Genomic DNA, 18,736 nt, shown 5'->3' on the forward strand with positions numbered 1-18,736 from the left:
GTGCAGTGATTAAAAGGGGCATTTCGCCCATTCAGGGAAATGTTTGTGTATTTACAAACAGCCACTGGAATGTCATGTTGCCATTAAGCAGATATGTCTCCTTTTTTATTTCTCCCTCTTGATCTCCCCTCTTCTCTTCACCTTCAGTCATCACAGGTAGTTTTGCACAAATAAAATCAAGGCATGTGACCGATGCTCTGGTAATGTGTAGTGAGTGTGTTTGACTCTATTGTGTATTTTAGTTTATTAGACTTGCGGATGCGTTTCATAGAGAAGGATATGTGTGGTGTTTGGTTCCAAATGGGCACAGGCTTTAAGCAGATTGGTCCATGCCTTGGTGTCGCCTGTGTTTTTGGCACTCTCTCTGTGGGCCTGTCAGTGCTTCAAAGGGTTTGGAATTCCTCACATGTTTCTCTCTCTCACACACGCACTCCCTCACTAGACTGACCACTGCATTCTGTAAAAAACATTCTCTCTCTCTCCTTCTCCCTTCCTTCATCTCTCTTCCCCCCTATCTCTGTGTACTTGTCCACTCATTCTTGGCTTGGCCCACAACTCCCATCAGTGGGATAATGGAGTGTTGTCACAGAGAGAAAAAAAGAGAAAGAGGCTTGGCAGTTTGCTCTTTGGTCAGGCAGATTCACTGGTCTTCCTTAAGAGGATTCGGAATAGAAAGAAGAGGCTGGTGTGATCCTCCCAGCATCATCCAAGTATCCGAGTATGTGAATGGTGTACCTGCTTGTGTGAGTGCTGTGGCAGAGTGTGGTGGAAGGTTCCCTGGTGATCCTAAAGAGACTGTTATTCCTAATTTTGTCTCCTAAAGGAAAGCATTTGTGTTCAGGTTTGTGAGGAGGAGGAGGAGAATGAGGGTCTTCCGTAATCGTAGTGGCCCAAAAGGTGGGCTTGAACTAAAACACATGCCATAATGCCATAGTGGAACCACCTTTCAAGGATACTTCTTTCTTAGGATGTTTGATGAACATCCATGTGATCTACAGGTTCAATTCAAGGTACCCCCCTTTCCCCCACAAGTGCATATCCAAGCCAAGAACCACTTCAGCACATGCTATCAAAACATTCAGTGTGCCCCAAAACTTTTAATGGAAATTAATGTAAAAATATATTATTCCTGGTCATTTTGAAGCATTTCTATCGGTCCATTCATCAATTAACACAAGGTAAAGAACCACTGCCAGAGTCAGGTAATGTTAAACATTGAAAAACAACAAGACAAATGGAGATACAAGGTTTTTGTGCGACAACAACAATATGCAAGATTAAATGTCCGGGCAACGGGAGGAAGCGAATAAGACAGACTGATGTTTTTCCACAGAGTACTGTGATCAGCAACGTGAGGAATTCCAAAGGCTTTGAAGCACTGACAGGCCCACTGAGAGAGTGCAAAAACACATGGGCTACACTGAAAGAGCCAAATGTGCTTTAACAGTGCTTAAATTTGCCCACATATCGGCCAATAGAGAAGAAGCTGTCAGCACAGCAAGCCAGGCTGATGAGCATGCATTTCACTCCGTTCCGTTTCAGTTAACTCATTCTTTAGCTCTGAAAACCCCATCTGATTTAATGGCCATTCAGCCTTTAGCCTTTTGCTAGTAAAAGTTAGTCTGTGAATGAGAGGCTCTTGCTTAGAAAGAAATATGGAGGCAGTGGACCTTAAAGCTAAAGCATTTGGGGCATTAATGTCACGTGAAGGGTCTAGTTTGAGCACACTATCCCAGTTGAACCAAACAGAGAGTTTAGACAGTTTTAGCTGTGCGTACTTTGGATCTCGATGTTGACATGGTGGTCAGTCAAGGATAAACCTCTAAAGCAAGCCAGCAACATACATTACATTTTAGTATTTAGGAATCTGCAGTGCTGGCCGTGTTTGCATGTCTGTCTGACATTCTTTGATTCTCTTAACCTGGTATCCCCAGGTTTGAACCCCTAAGAGGGTCAAAATAAGGGGCAATATGCCAGTATTTTAGGATTTAATGACAAATTAAATATATATAGTGAATACATATGAATGATTTGTATATTTGCAATATCATTTGCATGTAGAATGTATGTTCTTGTGTATATATTCTGTATTTTATTGTGTTGTGTACATTTTTACTCAACTTCACACTGCTGGTGTTAATGTGACATGATTTGACTTGACTTGAGGCAGTAAAGGCAGTCAAATCCCTGACAAATTACATTACAGAGCCATAACCGAGACTGTGGAGACAGCTCTCCATCAAGCCAAGAAGAGTGTAGGTGACATCATTGTGGACTTTGCAGTCTTCCTGCAATGTTCTTACAAAATCCTCAGTGTGCATGAAGAACAGGTCTATGGCCCGCAAGCTTCCTTTTTTTGCTGCTGGGGTAAAGATGACGAAAGGGCTTCCAGACAGGATTGTTCTAATAGTGGACTGAGAATGATTGACTGGAAATATGTGCAATATGTCGCTCAGTGAACGATGGCCTTGTGAGATATGTATTAAAGTTATGAAAGATCTGATAAGGTTAACAGTCCAGAACTACTGCGTTTGTTTGCATGTAATCACCATGGCGACAGAAATCTGGGCGGAGCTTAAGATATCAGGAAAATATATAAATGTAAAAAAATCAGTGTCCTATACTTACACTCTCTCTCTCTCTCTCTCTCTCTCTCTCTCTCTCTCTCTCTCTCTCTCTCTCTCTCTTTCTCTTTCTTTCTTTCTTTCTTTCTTTCTTTGTTTTACTTTTTTCTTTATTTCCACCCCCTACATTCTCCCCAGTGTAGCTTTGATCACAACAGCTGGATAGTTTTCAACTCTGCTCACTTTATTATGTGTGTGTGTGTGTGCGCGCATTCCTCCTCTGAATGGTGAGTTTGTTAAGCCTGTAAAACTAAAGTCGTCCTTTGTCTCTCTGGCATGCATGAGATTTAATCCAGAGAGGCTCAGTTGTCAGAATGACACACACACACACACAAACACACACACACATCCAGTACAAACTCTTCATTCTCTTTAACTCAGCTCTGAAATTATTAGTAAATTCAAGCAGCGTATTATACTTACAAATGTGTAGCACAAGCACACTGCCTAACAAATGAAACTCTCTCGTTCTCTCTGTCTCTCTCTGTCTCTCTCTCTCTCTCTCTCTGTTTCTCTCTCTGTGTGTCGGTGTGAAGTAGGTGTGTGGAGTTGCATTTAGAGTGTACTGCATTTTCTAAAGCACTGGGAACTCTTTGTAGTCCTCCATTCGGCTCAGAATCCTGTACTGCTGCAAATCATATTTGTTGAAGCACCAGCAGATTGGAAGAATGCCCCTTATCTGTTGTGGTGTTCCTTCATGCCTGTGATGTCCCAGCAAGAGGTTTCCTCTAGGAAACGAGCCAAATTCCTGCCGTAATCTCATTTGTCCCCAGCTTTCAGCCTGTCGCCCCAGTGTTCAATGGAGCTATTTTCTGTTCCCGTGCAGTGTGTGCCCATGAGAACACGGCCCAGCACTTTGTGGACAACCGCAGCGTTTCCAAACAGTTCAGCTGGTGTCACAGACTTGACATTTAGTGCTCTCCTCCAAGCATGTTAAGCGTGTTAAGCTGTCCAGTGACATTGTGTCAGCACTCTTTAAAAAAAGTCGTGTTTGTGCTTTATGTGACTCATGCTAGTCTTCACCTTGCATCGTACCAGCACTGGTAGCATCATGTGATGATGATGGGGAGTTCTAGCTAGTGGGAATTGTTTTTTGGGGAGGGGGGGATATTATTATTATTATTATTATTATTAATTTTAGGATTTTCATGCTATCATTTGTCTGAATAGTCCACGTCCCTAAACTGATGCACTCATGCAAAAAAGACAATGCTTCATGGGAAATTTTAGTTTAATCTTCAGCAGCATCACAGGAGCGATCAGGGAGTTCTAGTGGGTGACAGCTGGACTCATCACAGAGAAGAAGTTCGAGCTCACTGTAAATAGGGCACGTTATTCGGCCATGGTCACTTCTTTGTTTTACGTCCTTGGTTTCTTTACATTTTCCTTTTGACACTGAAGAAGCCCCCTTGTGTGGGCACACCTCTTGCCATTTCTTTTGAAATCTCTTCAAACATGGAGCGGTTGTTACAATATCTGCATTCTAATTTAGGTTAAAAAGAGACATCACCCCAAATATTTGAGATCTGTTACCTCACTATCCCACCACTGAAAACCTGCCTTACTGCTGTCGTCCTTTTTCCATTCTCCTTGGCAAATGTTGAGTTGGATTGACGTAAAATGATGTTAAAAGTGGCTTTTTTTTCATTGCCAAGTATGGGATATGTATTGAATTTCAGTACCACACTTCCAGTGTGGCAGTTAGCACATCTGTGTCACATATGACCACTTTTACCTGTATATTTTCCTCTACTCCTGGTATCAACAGTACTTCCCTCCTTAAAAAGCTCTAAATAGGTCTGCACACTAAAATAATCCTCCACCTGCTGGGCTTAGTGTGTTGAAATGAGTCTGCTCTGCTGTGAGTTATACAATATCATGCAGTGCTGGCCTTTGGCCTTTCTCATTCGGTGTGGAAAATACATCTGCTGTGGGGTTGCTTGCACCCAAGGCAATTTCAATCACCCCTCCTTCTTGTGGAATAGTTGGTTCCTGCAGCTCATTTACTCTCCATGTGGGAGCCATCCTTCAGTGATTGGCTGGATATAAACATGTCTTTTTACAAAGCATTTTAACTCAGATTGGCAACATTCTTCAAGCTTACCATCTCTCACACACTCTTAAAAAATGAGGTTCTAAGAAGGAATGATTGTACAAAAGAACCACGTTTGTCTCCCAAAAGAACCTTTTAATTCTTGGAAAGGTTCCACAAAAGCACGAATCTATTCAAAGAACATCCACATAGTTCCAGTGTAAATGGTATCCGTTTTTATAACTCTGCCACTGATGAGGCTCCTGGACTCTGTTGAAGATCTCACCTTTTTTGTGAAACACTGTAAACAATCTAAACTATGCATTGGGGGGTGGGGGGGGGGGGGGTGGAAATGGGGGTACTTGGTGGTTTTTGAGGTCTGTTTTGTTAGAAGACTAGTAAGATTAGCATCAATAAATACATATATAAATAAATAAAATCTTAACCTTGGGAATTAAACTTTGCTTTCACACCCGCTCTCTTACACACACATTCTCTTGCACACATCCTTCATGAGCTGACTATAAGCCTACTGTGAGAATAGGGCTTAGGGTTTCCGCACTGTGGGAATACGCTTAGAGGTTCAGATTTCTGGGCTTGGTCTCTTGTCTCTAGCGTATAATTCCGGTCACCTCTTCCTGCCCCCCGGGGCAGTTCTGGAGTTTTGTCAGACCTTCCTACAATGAAATTCTATGCTGATTTATATGTTTAAATTCAACATTTAGATGATCTTGAAAGGAGCTTGAAGCTTCTGGTGAGGACATACATACAGGAGTACATTTCTACCTGACATTTTTGTCCAACTGTTATTGTAATCTTTAGATACTGGCAGTGGTATGTGAAAGAGAAGAATATTGTGGGGGAGCCTCCTCCGTGGCTTGTTATGTGTACTGTCTCAGGAATGTGTGGGTGTGTTGGTGCAGCCCTCAAATCCTTAACTGTAAAGGCGCCATTCTTAATTGATCGCATAATTCAACACGTTACCTTGAAACAATTGTCAGTGGGGAGCTCCCAGGACTTTCTGGACATTCAAAGAAGGTCTAATGATTTCTGTAACTTTGCTTTTTCCAGTAGAGTTGATTTGATGGAATCAGATTCAGATTCAGCCACTGACTGTGAATATGAGCGGTAATCTAGGCAGGATTCATGCAGTTGTTAGAAATGGGGAACACTGGCTGCAGTTCTGTTCCAGCACTCTTTACTGAAAGAAACCACCTGTATAGCAGCAGGCATGGTAAAAACCCACCGTCTGTCCAAATTTATGTGGACACCCCTTCTAATGAATGCATTTAGCTACTTTAAGCTACACCCATTGCTGATACAGATGTGCAAGGGCACACGCACATGCATAGCTTGTCCAGTCCCAGTAGAGAAGTGTTGCCAATAGAAAAGGAATCTCTGGAGTAGGTAAACGTAAAGCATGGGCTAAAGGGGTACAAGGCGGCCACACAGTGGAACTGCGTTTTCTAGAATAATAGTGCTCCATTCAGTTGAGTTGAGTGGATCCTGACCTCAAGAACACTCTTGATGCTGGATTTCTTTTAATACTCTTGATTATTATGCATGAGCAGGTGTCCCAAGTGTCCCAAGTGTCTGTTATAAACTTCAGATCAAGCTCTGAGTGTTTTGTGTTATTGGAGTAAAAATGGGGTCTTGTATTTTCTTCCCTGGCAGAGTCACGTGGGTTTGTGGACAGTATGACACACACTCCTATGTCATCAGAGGGAGATCTGTTTCGCTCTGAAGTGACTTCAAGTCCTGCATCCTGCCAAAGGATGTTCGGGTCCATGCGCTCGGTCAACACACCCAGCCCGCTCCCTGTGAATGACAGGTACCTATCAAACCTCAAATATCAAACCTACTATCTCAAACCCCCAAAACACCTAGCACTGTAAGTTTATCCAACTACACCTATTGTAAGTGTAAAAGAAAAATGTTTGATTCCAGCCCTTAAAATCTGCATTTTGTTACTGAATATTAATGTGATTTCCAAACTTTCCTAATCTATCTATCTAGCCCAACTGCGGCTCATTCCTGGTTAGAGAGTGGCTCGAACACCCCTCTGAGTCACTACACACCCCAGCCATCTCCTCCACTCCCTCTTTCTATGCCCAATGCCCACAGCTCCCCCCAGGGCGGCCCCCGGAGCCTGTCCTCATCTCTGGGTGTTGGGAGCTTGGAGCATAGTCTGCTGGAAGCTATGGAGGGTCTGGAGTCTCTGGGCTTAGACGGGACACAGCCTCCACTGTTGCCCCAGAAGAGGAGAGGGGCGGATGGAGGGGAACTTTTCCTGAATGCTTTGCATAGCAGGAGTGCAGTTAGTAACAACGGCTCACCTACAGGCTCATCACCTAGCCCAGGTAGGATTATTATTATATATTTTTTTATTGTTTGACCCTTTAATGGCAACACCAAGCAGAAAAGAAGCTATTTTGTGATGCACGAAGTAGATGATTGTCTTTTTCAGTTCAAAAATAAGAATACAGTTCCTTCATGCAGCATTCAGTCAATAATACATTTTATTCTATGATGTGTGCTTACAGTGCATCCAACAATTAAGGCAGCATTATGCTTATTTTATATTGTAATAGAAAGTAGAAGGCAGAAAGCTCAGATTTCACATGCTGAGACATTTTACTGTGAAAATGCAGAAGTCACAACTACTGTGACAACACATTTTAATGATCAGCAAAGTCTTTCAAAGTATTGCCAATGATATGTTAGGTAAGATAAGTTTATTATTCAGTATTAGGTCTTATAATTTAGTAAATACTGTACATTATTTAGTAAATTGTGTGAATTTACCAGAGCATAGACTGCACTGGTAAAATGGTTCTTCGAAGAAACTAATAGTTAATAAATGTTGGTGTTGCTACCATGTTGAACAGATCCATTGTCCAGTAAGCCTGACAACGCAAAGTTCGTCCAAGACACGTCAAAGTTCTGGTACAAGCCGGACATCTCAAGAGAGCAGGGTGAGTATCAGCATCTCACTGAAGTGTCTTTAGCACTTGTTCATTCCACCAATTCTTCTTGAATCATGGCTCTCCATGACTCTCTTCTGCTGTGTCATAGCTATCACTGTGCTGAAGGACAAAGAGCCGGGCTCCTTCATCGTCAGAGACAGTCACTCATTCAGAGGAGCATATGGACTGGCCATGAAGGTGGCCACGCCCCCACCCTCCGTCCTGCAGCAGAGCAAGAAAGGTTCGAGGGGAGGGAGTGAAAAAAGAACTTTATAGAAACTTATTTTGTAGACATTTCACTATAATTAAGCTATAATCTAGAATATGCAGTATATACTGTATGTGACATTAAATGCTAAAATAAAAAAGATTAAATAGTCTTATAATGTTTTTAAATTCATTTGATGTTAAGAAATATTTGAAAACATTGCCAACATTTAAGGTCCTTTCATTTGCCAAGATGCAGTATTTCTCATACTCATAAATCTGATCTTTTGTGACAGTCCTATTCTTTTACACTGTGTAATTACAGTGGCTTGAATTCCATCCTCAGTTTGTGGCTATAGAACCATAATGAGCACATCAGAATGGGATTCACACAGATTTTTTTTATTGTTGTTGTGTTGTTTCTTTTTTTCCCACAGTTTTACAGTGAGGGGGGTGAAATACAAAGGGGTGGAATACAATAAATTAAAATTAAATAAAAGATATAATAGAATTAAAACCTAAACCATTAAATATTCAAGCAGAAGAAGCTGAAAAAATTTGGATGAATTAGAAACCAGACAAAACAGAGAGGTCTAAACTCTCCTGTAAAATGTGCAGAGACTTTCAGATTCCCCAGGCCATCAGTTTTTGTGCTGATGGTAATGTCAGAGCAGGTTTGGACTGTTGGTGACTTTTCTGCACTATGCTCTGAGCTCGGCACTCTGCGAACCCACTCTGTAACTTTGTGTGGTCTGACACTTCTTATTTGCTGTGGTTCCTAAAAGCCTTCATTTTTGTAATACTGACAGCTAATGGTGGATTATCTAGGCTAAAGGAAATTTCACCAACTAGACTTGTTGTTGCAGTGGTGGCTCCTATTACAGAACCACACTGGAATTTAATGAGCTCATTTAACGAGCTTGTGGCAATTGGGACTGAAACACCTAAATTCAATGAATTTAAGAATTTAACTTGAATTTAATGTGTCCCAATACTTTTGTCCATATAGTATGAATATAATATAACATAGTGTGCAGGTTTGTCTTTGAGGGCCTTTACTTGCTGTCTGTCCACGGTCGGGCCAAATGCTGAATGAGCAGGTGTGTTTAGGAATGAGCTGTTAATGGAGGTCAGCTGGGCTTTGTTGCTACACCATTGTGTCCAGAATAATGAGCTGAAGTGCCCGAGTGTGTGCTCATATCAGAGCAGCTCCTTAAACAGCCTGTCTCTTTCAATTAAAGGAAGGAAGGGAGGCGCGCACACACACACACGCACACTAACACGCTCATATCCTTGACACCATCTACAAGCTCTGTAGAGTCATTTTTGGAGGCTTTATTGGGAAGGGTGGGGTGTTATGTGTCTCAATCGTAGGGTGTGTGCACATCTGTGTGTCCAATAACTTTGTTTGCAAGTGAGAAACCACATGAAATTTACTATTGGCACATACCGCATGCCTTGCGCGTTTACCAGTATGAATTTTAATTTCCGGTGTGATGTTTGGTGATTTCACAATGGGCATATGCTATTTACAGGGGAGGGAATACATGCATTCTTTAGCTATTACAGCAGTTAAGGCTTAGTTATCATCCAAAACATTACACTTTTTTTTTTTTTATAAAGACAAAGCATCCATTCCTAGTGCCATGATGTTAATGGTACTGAACAGCTGTGGCTTAGTAAGAATTAGTTTCCTGTCTCTGTGTGCAGTGGGGGATCTGACCAATGAGCTGGTGCGGCACTTCCTGATCGAGTGTACGCAGAAAGGAGTGAGGCTGAAGGGCTGTCCTAATGAACCCTACTTTGGTATGTATGACGTGTGTGTGTGTGTGTTGGGACTATAATTTTAATAATTTACTCATCATTATCACAATGTTGGCCTTATATAGGCTGCAATAAACAAATCCACCCTCTTAATCATGCTTTGAGCATCCTGTCCAGGCTCAGATGAGCTTTTCCGTTTTTGAGAATTTTGGGTTGAGGTAAATATTAGGATCAGGTTTGAGTTCTGTAAGTTTAAGATCTACAAAACATCAACAGGACACTTTGAAAGTGTAAATAATTTGGGCTAAAATAACATTCGCTAACACATTCAAAATATATTACATTGGAAAAATCCACTAATATACACCTTAATGACAGGTGAAGTTAAAGACACTGATTGTCTTCATCTACAGTGGCATCTGTAAAGGAGTGGGAGATATTAGGCAGCGAGTAAACAGACAGGTTTTGAAAGTGATGTGTGTTAAAAGCAGAAATAATGGACAAGGGTGAGAATCTAAACCACTTTTGTGATGGCTAGACAACTGAGTCATCGGGCAGGTCTTGTGAGGTGTTTTCAGGATGCAGTGGTCGTACCTACCAAAAGTGTCCTAAGAAAAGTCAGCTTCAAGGAAGACTCATTGATGCGATCCTTGGAGGTCTGCACCTCACAATGTACAGGATCTGCTGCTAATGTCTAAAGGTTTTCAGACATCACAGAACACCTTTAGAGGTTTTGTGGAGTCCATAGGTGAGAACTGTGTCTGCTTCATAGGGGGGGACCTACACAATATTCGTCAGGAGAGGAGGTTTCAATGGCTTTATGGCTGATCGGTGTATATATGTATATCACATTGGTATTAGAAAGAAATGGGAAGAAGTATTTGCTCCCTTCTTGGTTTACTGTGTGATTGCATGTTTGTCAAAGTAACACTCAACACATCCTTTTTTTGTTGTAAGTTGTTGTAAATATGTCATGCATTAAGGTCCTTTAACATGACTAACTTAGCATAATCGTTAGCAGCAAGATATCCATGTTTCATATCAGTCTTTCAAACTGTGGTGGAGCATTTTGAGCCCACTCTTTTACATTACTCATTTAAATATATATTGGAACTGATTGTTTGAGGGCTGCCCACAGCACTTTTGAGGCCGCTGGTGGACGTTTATTTTCAGATGTCTACGTGTGTATGTTAGTTATTGTCTTGCTGCATAACCCAATTCTGTTTTAGCTTCAGCTCATGGACAAATGAACATAGAGTCAACCTAAGAACTATCTGACACAGCACATAATGATTGTACTCCCTGTAGATAATTGTTGAGCACTACCATTTAAGAATATAGCATTAACTGTGGCTATATATATATATATATATATATATATATATATATATATATATATATATATATGGCAAATTAGAAAAGGCACAACTTATTGGAACACCATATTGGAATTTCTACCTGCAGCAACAGATGGCTCCACAGTGTGTGCACAGCCTAAAGTTGTCTAGATTGAGCTGTTCTCTGAGTTTTTAGTACACCACCAGCTCCCTCTAGTGGTGATGTTGTGTCCATGTTATGTTTCCACACACATTTTTCAGTATCAGTTGTTGTATATGCATCACTTATGTATGTGTATGTATGTATGTGTTGTAAGTAATGTGTCTCTGTTTCTTCTGTTCATACAGGCAGTCTGACAGCACTTGTTTGCCAGCATTCCATCACACCACTGGCTTTGCCCTGTAAACTAATCATCCCAGGCAGAGGTACTTTGTTTGTGTGTAGGGGGGTTGTCTATGTCTAGGGCTTAATGTCCTAATATAAGATATAAATCTGACATCAATGCACTTTTTCATTGTATATGTGTCAAAATAAAACAAAGGTTTAGGTTAAGCAGTGTTTCACTAATGCATGTTGTTGTGTAGGGGTATGTACAAATCAGTGCGTCAGTTCTCAGGTGTGACGTTTGCTTGTGGAAACTCACAAAATAACATTAATAAGATTGGAGGTAAAAACAAAACAAAAAAAAAACGCAAGATGCGGCAATGTTGAGCCCTTAACCCCTTAAACCTAGCCTATGGCCCATCTTCTGTTACTAAAGAATAGCCCAACCAGTTTGTACAGAAGTCCTTGTTGTTACTGGGGTCCTTTGTGTGTAATAAGCCATGCTGCTTTAAGGGGTTAAAGAAGAGCAACTATAGTACTTCATTACTGGTGATTTATTGGTAGGATGCATACCTACTTAGTCCACTGCAGTATAACCAGTTTTATGAGCTAAATGATTTAGAAGGCAGGTCCTAGTGCAGCTCTGTGCATCTCTCTATCTCTCTCTAACTCTCTCACTTTCACTCACTCTCACTCTCTGTTTCTGTGTTTCTTTTAGATCCTCTGGAGGAGCTTAACGAGTCTCAACAACAGACTTCCACAAACTCAGCAACAGAGCTGCTGAAACAAGGGGCAGGTTCGTTTTTCCATGTTTAATTTAATAGGACAGTGACGGGCAGGCAGTGAATCCCTCTCCCATGTGGAATGCACGCACTGCAGTTTGTCTAAATGTTTGTGGACACCCCTTCTAATGAATGCATTCAGTTATTTAGTTGCACCCATTGCTGATAGATATGCAAATACATATACACACATATACACAGCTTGTCTACTACCTGTAGAGACATATTGCCAATAGAATGGGACTCTCTGGAGCAGATAAACATGAACCTTTTGGCCCCATGCCTAAAGCCAGGTAAGGGCTAGAGAGGTATAAAGGCCCCAGTATTGAGCTGTGAAGCAGTGGAACTGTGTTCTCTGGAATGATGGATGGCGGTGCTCTATCCAGTACTTTTGGGATGAGTTGGGGAGTTTGGTGATGAGGTAGTGTGGTGTTCATCCAACATCCTGACATCACTAACGCTCTTGTGGCTAAATGCAATCAAATCCACAGAGCAATACTCCAAAACCTAGTAGAAAGCCGTCATCCTGGACAGTAGAGACAGTTGCTCCAACAAAAGCTGGATAAATTCCTTTTAAATACAGGCATCCCAATACTTTTGTCTGTATAGTGTATATACAAGGCAAAAGTCCTTCTAAAAACAGACTCTGACCACTTCCCTCTTCTGTAATCTGGTTATATTATGTATAGTCTTATGCAAAAGTGCTCAAATGACGTGGTGTTAATTCTCTGTGTAAATAAATGTAATTGAAGACATCCCCATACAGAGATTGCATTCTCCTGTACAATCCACTGCTTATTTGGTAATTCAATATAAGACAAGGGAAAGGAAAAACCTACTGTGACATATGCAAAGTAAATTGCACTTTATGAATTGGTTGCCATTAGTATTTTAATTTCAGTAAGTAAATGCCAATAAATCGAAAATGCCATGTTTGACTTTCTTTCCTGTAGGTTGCTGTGGAGGATTTGTTTACTTATTTTTGCCTCTGTCGTTTGAATAGGGATGTCCATAAAAACCGTGCACATTGTAAATATCATGTTTTGATGAAATTGTCAGTAGAAATGGTCTAAATTACGTAGTATATCTAATTCCTTTTTACGTTAACTTGCATTCAAATTGTCCTGCCAATCTATGTGATTGTGTAAGAGTCTATGGCTTCTTGAGACAGCGACGCTATGTACTTTATAGAGGAGCGTCAGTACACAACATAAATCACTTTGTACATCTTTTGTCATTAGTTTATTTTATACATGTGTTTCTGTATTTTCTTACATGTATGTGTGTGTATTTTTAGCATGCAACGTGTGGTTCCTGGGCAGTGTGGAGTTGGAGTCCTTGACGGGAGTGCAGGCCATACAGAAGGCCTCCACAGTAATCATCAGTCAGAACCCTCCGGCAACCTCCACGATCGTCCACTTCAAAGTGTCTGCACAGGGCATCACACTTACAGACAATCAGAGGAAGTACGTGTCATGTGTATATACACACACACTCACAGGCGCACAACACTAGACCACTAGGCACAACAAGCATGTTTACAGCTTCTTGCAAAACAAAAACCCACTCTTGAAAAGAAAGAAAATATCAGCATCCCTCAGTTTCTTACATCACTAAACCAAATGCAAGTCATAACACAAACACACACACACACACACACACACAAATGCATGCACACAATATGTGACTCATCAGCTGCTTTCACAGCTAGAGACGAATTTCTTTTACACACACTTGCAATGTGTGCTCTGCTTACTCAGGTAGACATGAACACACCCTGATGCACTGTCTGATTTAGACTGTGGTCCAAAAATAGACATTCACACACAGCAGGTTTTGGTGGATACACATCATCTGCTGAGACAGGTTTATGGGATAAATCTTCATAAATATCTTGAAATAGCAACTTAAGTTTTTAAGGGCTTAAACTGAGTCTCTCCATACTTAATGTGTGTTCACAGATTGTTCTTCAGGAGACACTATGCTGTCAACACGGTCATATTTTGTGCCCTGGACCCTCAAGATAGAAGGTAATTACCACACACACACACACACACACACACAGGTTTAGTCCTTCGTAGAGGTGGATCCAAGTTCCAAAAAAAAGTCAGCTAATCTGCAACTGGCAAAAGTCAGTGAGTTGATAATGAGGTTTATGCTATTATGGAAAAATATTAATACATTAATTGATCCCTGCTGTTGCCACAGCCCTGGGCAAGTCTGGGAGTCTGAGAGAGCATATTTTTATAAATAAAAAAGTACCTAATGTAAATAATACATAATGTAGCTCAATTTGCTTCACAACATGAGTACTCAAACACACTAAAATAATTCAGGTAAAACAGGTAAACAGTAAAAACAAATAAATAAATAAATAACATAAAAAAGTAATCCAATAAAATATAATGAAAATAAAAAAACAATACAAAACAAATACAATTATTAAAATTATCAAACCAAAGTAGCTCATTATTTAAAAATCCATATTTATATACCTGAAATAAAGTATTACTTTAACAGTGGCTTTCTAGCCATTACACTACACTACATAATTGAAGTATATCTGAAATAAAAAATCCTTCTTGTTAGTGATGATAATTATCTACAGCTATATCCACATCAAAAGTTCTGACCAACACATAGTACAATTGGAAAGACCAGGGAGTTCAGTACAGACCTGAGAAGGATGATCCAGGATCTTCAGTTCAAACCGCTGTATATTAGTTCAAGTTACTGGCAGCTGTAGCCACTTTGACAAGATCTGAAAGAAGACCCAAACTATCAACCTCAGCTGAGAGGAAATTGGTTTAGATGGCCAGAAACAACAGAGATGGTTAGATTGTCGTGATTATTTTGGACAGATAAGGGACAAAGTTGTTTGGAATAGTGGGCATATAAATCATTCAACCCCAAGAACACTGTACCAGCTGTTAAGCATGGTGATGGTAGCATCATACTCGGGGTGGTTTTGCTGCCAGTGGAACTGGTACATTACACAAAGTGGATGGAATGATGAAGGAGGAGGTCACACCCTTAAACCACAAGCTAGATGGTTGAAACTTGGAACACAATATGGTGTTCTAACAGGACAGTGACCCCAAACTGTAATTGATGGTGGCACTGTGACAAGGCAGGCAAAGTTAGAGAAAGGCACAGGAGGCAGATAATGGCTTAATTAGTCAAATAATATTCACAAATAGTAAGTTAATCAAAAATGGGACTTTGTTGGGTTATCCAGCCCTAAAAGGCATGTTTTTATGTAAGCACATACATAAGTAGGCAAACTAAAGAGAAGTCTGGTGGGAATTTTACTACTGAGGATGATCTTGTGTAATTAGGTGTGAAATTACTGCTTCTCAGGCCTTATCCCCTGTAATGCTTTGTTCACAGATGGACGAAAGATGGCTGTTTGGCTGCAAAGTAAGTTTGAATCTGTCCATCTTTTCTTTTCTCACTATCTTTTAGCTAAATTGTGCCCTCTGAATAATCTAGTAATACGGGGTGTGTGTGTGTCAATACAGGATATTTGGCTTCGTGGCGAGAAAGAGTGGTAGCAGCACAGAGAATGTGTGTCACCTCTTTGCAGAACACGATCCCGAGCAGCCTGCCAGTGCTATCGTCAACTTCGTCTCCAAGGTGATGATTGGCTCTCAGAAGACTAAGTAGAGCCATGCCTACCCGAAAGCCATTCCCAGTACCATGCTTGGCGATTTTTCCACATTCCTCATGTCTCTTACACATTGCACTCTGAATCCACAAGCACATGGCTAGATCTTTTTCTACAGTGCCAAAAGGGGTTCTTCATGTCATTGGAGAGCCACTTTTGTTCCATGAAGAATATTCAAACCTTTCAGTGGTTCTTTAAGGGAACACTCCAGTGCAGTGCTTCGTCACGGACGTGTTTGTGATGGGGCGCCACATGATGTGTGTCAGTATGCCACCCTGGGACTGTGTTGCCGGTTAAACACAGCATGACCTTCTGTCACCTCGAGGTTAACGCTGACAGCCTGTGACGCTGGGTAAAACCAGAGCCAGTGGGGTACAGTATGCTGCAGAGTGTGTTTAACACCAGACTGACCAATCAGAGCTATGTTGTAACAGTTGCTACCTGCAGGAGGAAAGGCTCGTTCCTGTGTGAGTCGTTGGAGTTCCATGTGCTGACTGCATGTTCGAGTTGCCCTGGCTTACCAAAATATGACAACTTTGCCATAACTGGACTTGATGTGAAGCTGTAAGAGCGCGAAGAGCTTTTTTTTTTTTTTTGCTGACTGAAAGTATAACTATGCTTACAGAGGACACAATACTGGTAAAGGAGCACACACTGATCTGACTGATAGGACAAAGAGAGCCCTTCCTTCACTGCTTTTTTTGCTTTGTTAGGAGTGTGTATTGAGTCAAGTCAGGTTTTCTTAGAGACCGTATGGAAATGTGTCCTAACTGTTGTCCACTGTGTCCTAACTGTATGCTAAAGTGCAGCAGATTCAAGCATAGGTTATGTGTGAAACCACTGGGGTATTTAAAATAAAAATTAAACCTATTTTTAGAAGTATGCATTGAACTGTGCTGAAGTGATTCTTCAGTGGCACTGTCCCCAACAATGCCATTGTTTTTAAGAGTAGAGAAGTTTATCACTTATAGGGGAATTCCAAGCTCTTGAGATTTCGTAAGACTGTAAAACACAGACACTGTGGGCCATAGTTAGGTGAGCATTAGTCACAGAGCGTTGAACTTTGTGGCCTCAAACATCTTACCAGCTGTGGTGTGTTCTTACACAACTAGACCAATAGAGGGAGGCCCAGTGTTTCTCCTAAAGGCAACTTAAAATTACTGGCTGTGCCCACTGCAAATAGAGGCCGGCCACATCATGTGATCTAAATGCCAGAGCTGCAGGCTGCGCTGTGCCAAGTCTGCAAGTTGTGTGAGAATGCTGTCCCAGGCCACTTTCTAGTAAGCTTACATTTGAAAGCCTTTTGCTAAATCCTTGCAGCTTACAGGACCCTTTAGCTCGCCAGTGCCTATTTGGTCACTTTGTGAATCAAAGACCCTGCAGAAACATCCTTTTTGATAATTACTGGCTTTACTTGGAAATGTTGAAGAGGTCATTCTGAACTTTTGCTCAGCGAAGGTTTAACGAACCACTTTGTTTCGATTATGAGGAACCAGAAACAATAAAGCAAAACAAGTTGCAGTTGCAGATAATGAGAGAACAACCAAAGAAGTCAATGACTGGAACTTTAATAAGGGCTACAATCCATTTCTTTTTTTTTTTTTTAGAAGACCATATTTATTTTATACTGGACACTGACGTATATTAGTATCTTATAGTTTAAAAGAAGTCTACTTTAAAAATATATATTTTTTCTACTTTTATGTTTCAGATTTTCTAAAATAACAGGTCAAAATAGACCTATTTTAAGCATCTTTAAGGACTTCCTGTCATGAAACGAAAAATGATGGTATCACGTCCAAAGATTTATTCATCACTCTGAGCAAAGCTGCCATATGTATGGTCAATTAAACGCCCTAAAAGCCTTCTAGAGATTGGATGTTAGTGTTTCTGTGAGATTTGGAGTCTTCAAAAACATCCTTCATTCTTTTGTATAAAGTAGAATACATCATTTCCATGAATTGCATCTCAATTTAGCATTTTAACCTGCTTTATGTTTTGTTCTGTTCTTTTTTTTCTGTAAAGATCATCAATAATAATGGGCGGCACTGAACACTACTGTGTTTGTTTTTCTGATGTTAAATATGTTAAATATGTATAATAGCTCATACTTTTATATTCATCAGCTTCTGATGAATTTGTTTTTTTTTTTTTTTATCTGACAGTAAACTCATGAAGGCTAGCTGTGTAAAAACCTGTAAAATATTTGTCAAAGTGAACGAGAGATGAAACCTGCAAGCCTTTATGGAAGCATCAAAATCTTCCCCATGCCACTGTATAGTACATTTGCTCACATATTGTAGCTGCAAGTTAGATCAGTAGCTTGTTAGATCAGTATTTGCTGTGTGTGTGTGTGTGTGTGTGTGTGTGTGTGTGTGTGTGTGTGTATGTATGTATGTATGTATAACAACTTGCTTATATATATACAGTCATGCCCGAAAGTATTCATACCCCTGGCAAAGTTTGACTTAAATTTACTTTTATTTAACCAGAAGTTATATTTTTGCCTTGAAACGACACAGGCATCTCCCAGGAGATAACACGATGATGTACAAGAGGCATCATTGTGGGAAAAAGTATTTCTCAGCTTTTATACACATTTGAACAAAAAGTGGCATGTCCAAAATTATTCATATCCTTTGAAAACTGTCACAGTATATGGGAAAATCCAAAGTTCTATACCATTCCAAATAGTCCAAGCTGTTTTAAAGCATCCTAATTACCCTGATTCATTGGGAACAGCTGTTTTAATCAACTCAACAGGAGAAAAACAGCAGCTCTCTGCAGTTGGTTTGTGGACAGTCATGGCTAAGACAAAGGAGCTCACTAAGGACCTGCGGCTGTGCATTGTGGCCGCTCACAAGTCAGGAAAGGGCTATAAAGCCATATCAAAATGTTTTCAAGTTCCAGTGGCTACAGTGCAAAGTATTATTAAAAAATACAAGAAGTTCCGCACTGTGGAAAATCTCAGAAGATGTGGTCGGAAGCCAAAAGTGACACCTGTGCTGGCCAGGAGAATAGTGAGAGAGGTG

General features: G+C 40.5%; 1 protein-coding gene across 1 annotated transcript in view; it reads left to right on the plus strand.

Annotated features, from left to right (window-relative positions):
- tns3.2 (tensin 3, tandem duplicate 2) overlaps positions 1 to 18,181 on the plus strand; it is a 62,278-nt gene extending 44,097 nt beyond the window's left edge. Inside the window, exons 17-27 of the mRNA XM_072681537.1 lie at positions 6,331 to 6,487; positions 6,673 to 7,016; positions 7,545 to 7,631; positions 7,732 to 7,863; positions 9,540 to 9,635; positions 11,279 to 11,356; positions 11,974 to 12,051; positions 13,335 to 13,503; positions 13,999 to 14,067; positions 15,428 to 15,457; positions 15,559 to 18,181. Of these exons, the coding sequence (XP_072537638.1) occupies positions 6,331 to 6,487; positions 6,673 to 7,016; positions 7,545 to 7,631; positions 7,732 to 7,863; positions 9,540 to 9,635; positions 11,279 to 11,356; positions 11,974 to 12,051; positions 13,335 to 13,503; positions 13,999 to 14,067; positions 15,428 to 15,457; positions 15,559 to 15,703 (1,385 nt within the window). The 3' untranslated portion in view covers positions 15,704 to 18,181. The remainder of the gene's footprint in view (positions 1 to 6,330; positions 6,488 to 6,672; positions 7,017 to 7,544; positions 7,632 to 7,731; positions 7,864 to 9,539; positions 9,636 to 11,278; positions 11,357 to 11,973; positions 12,052 to 13,334; positions 13,504 to 13,998; positions 14,068 to 15,427; positions 15,458 to 15,558) is intronic.
- The last annotated feature ends 555 nt before the right edge of the window (positions 18,182 to 18,736 follow it).

Source organism: Salminus brasiliensis, chromosome 1 (assembly GCF_030463535.1).
Source record: "Salminus brasiliensis chromosome 1, fSalBra1.hap2, whole genome shotgun sequence".
NCBI lineage: Eukaryota > Metazoa > Chordata > Actinopteri > Characiformes > Bryconidae > Salminus > Salminus brasiliensis.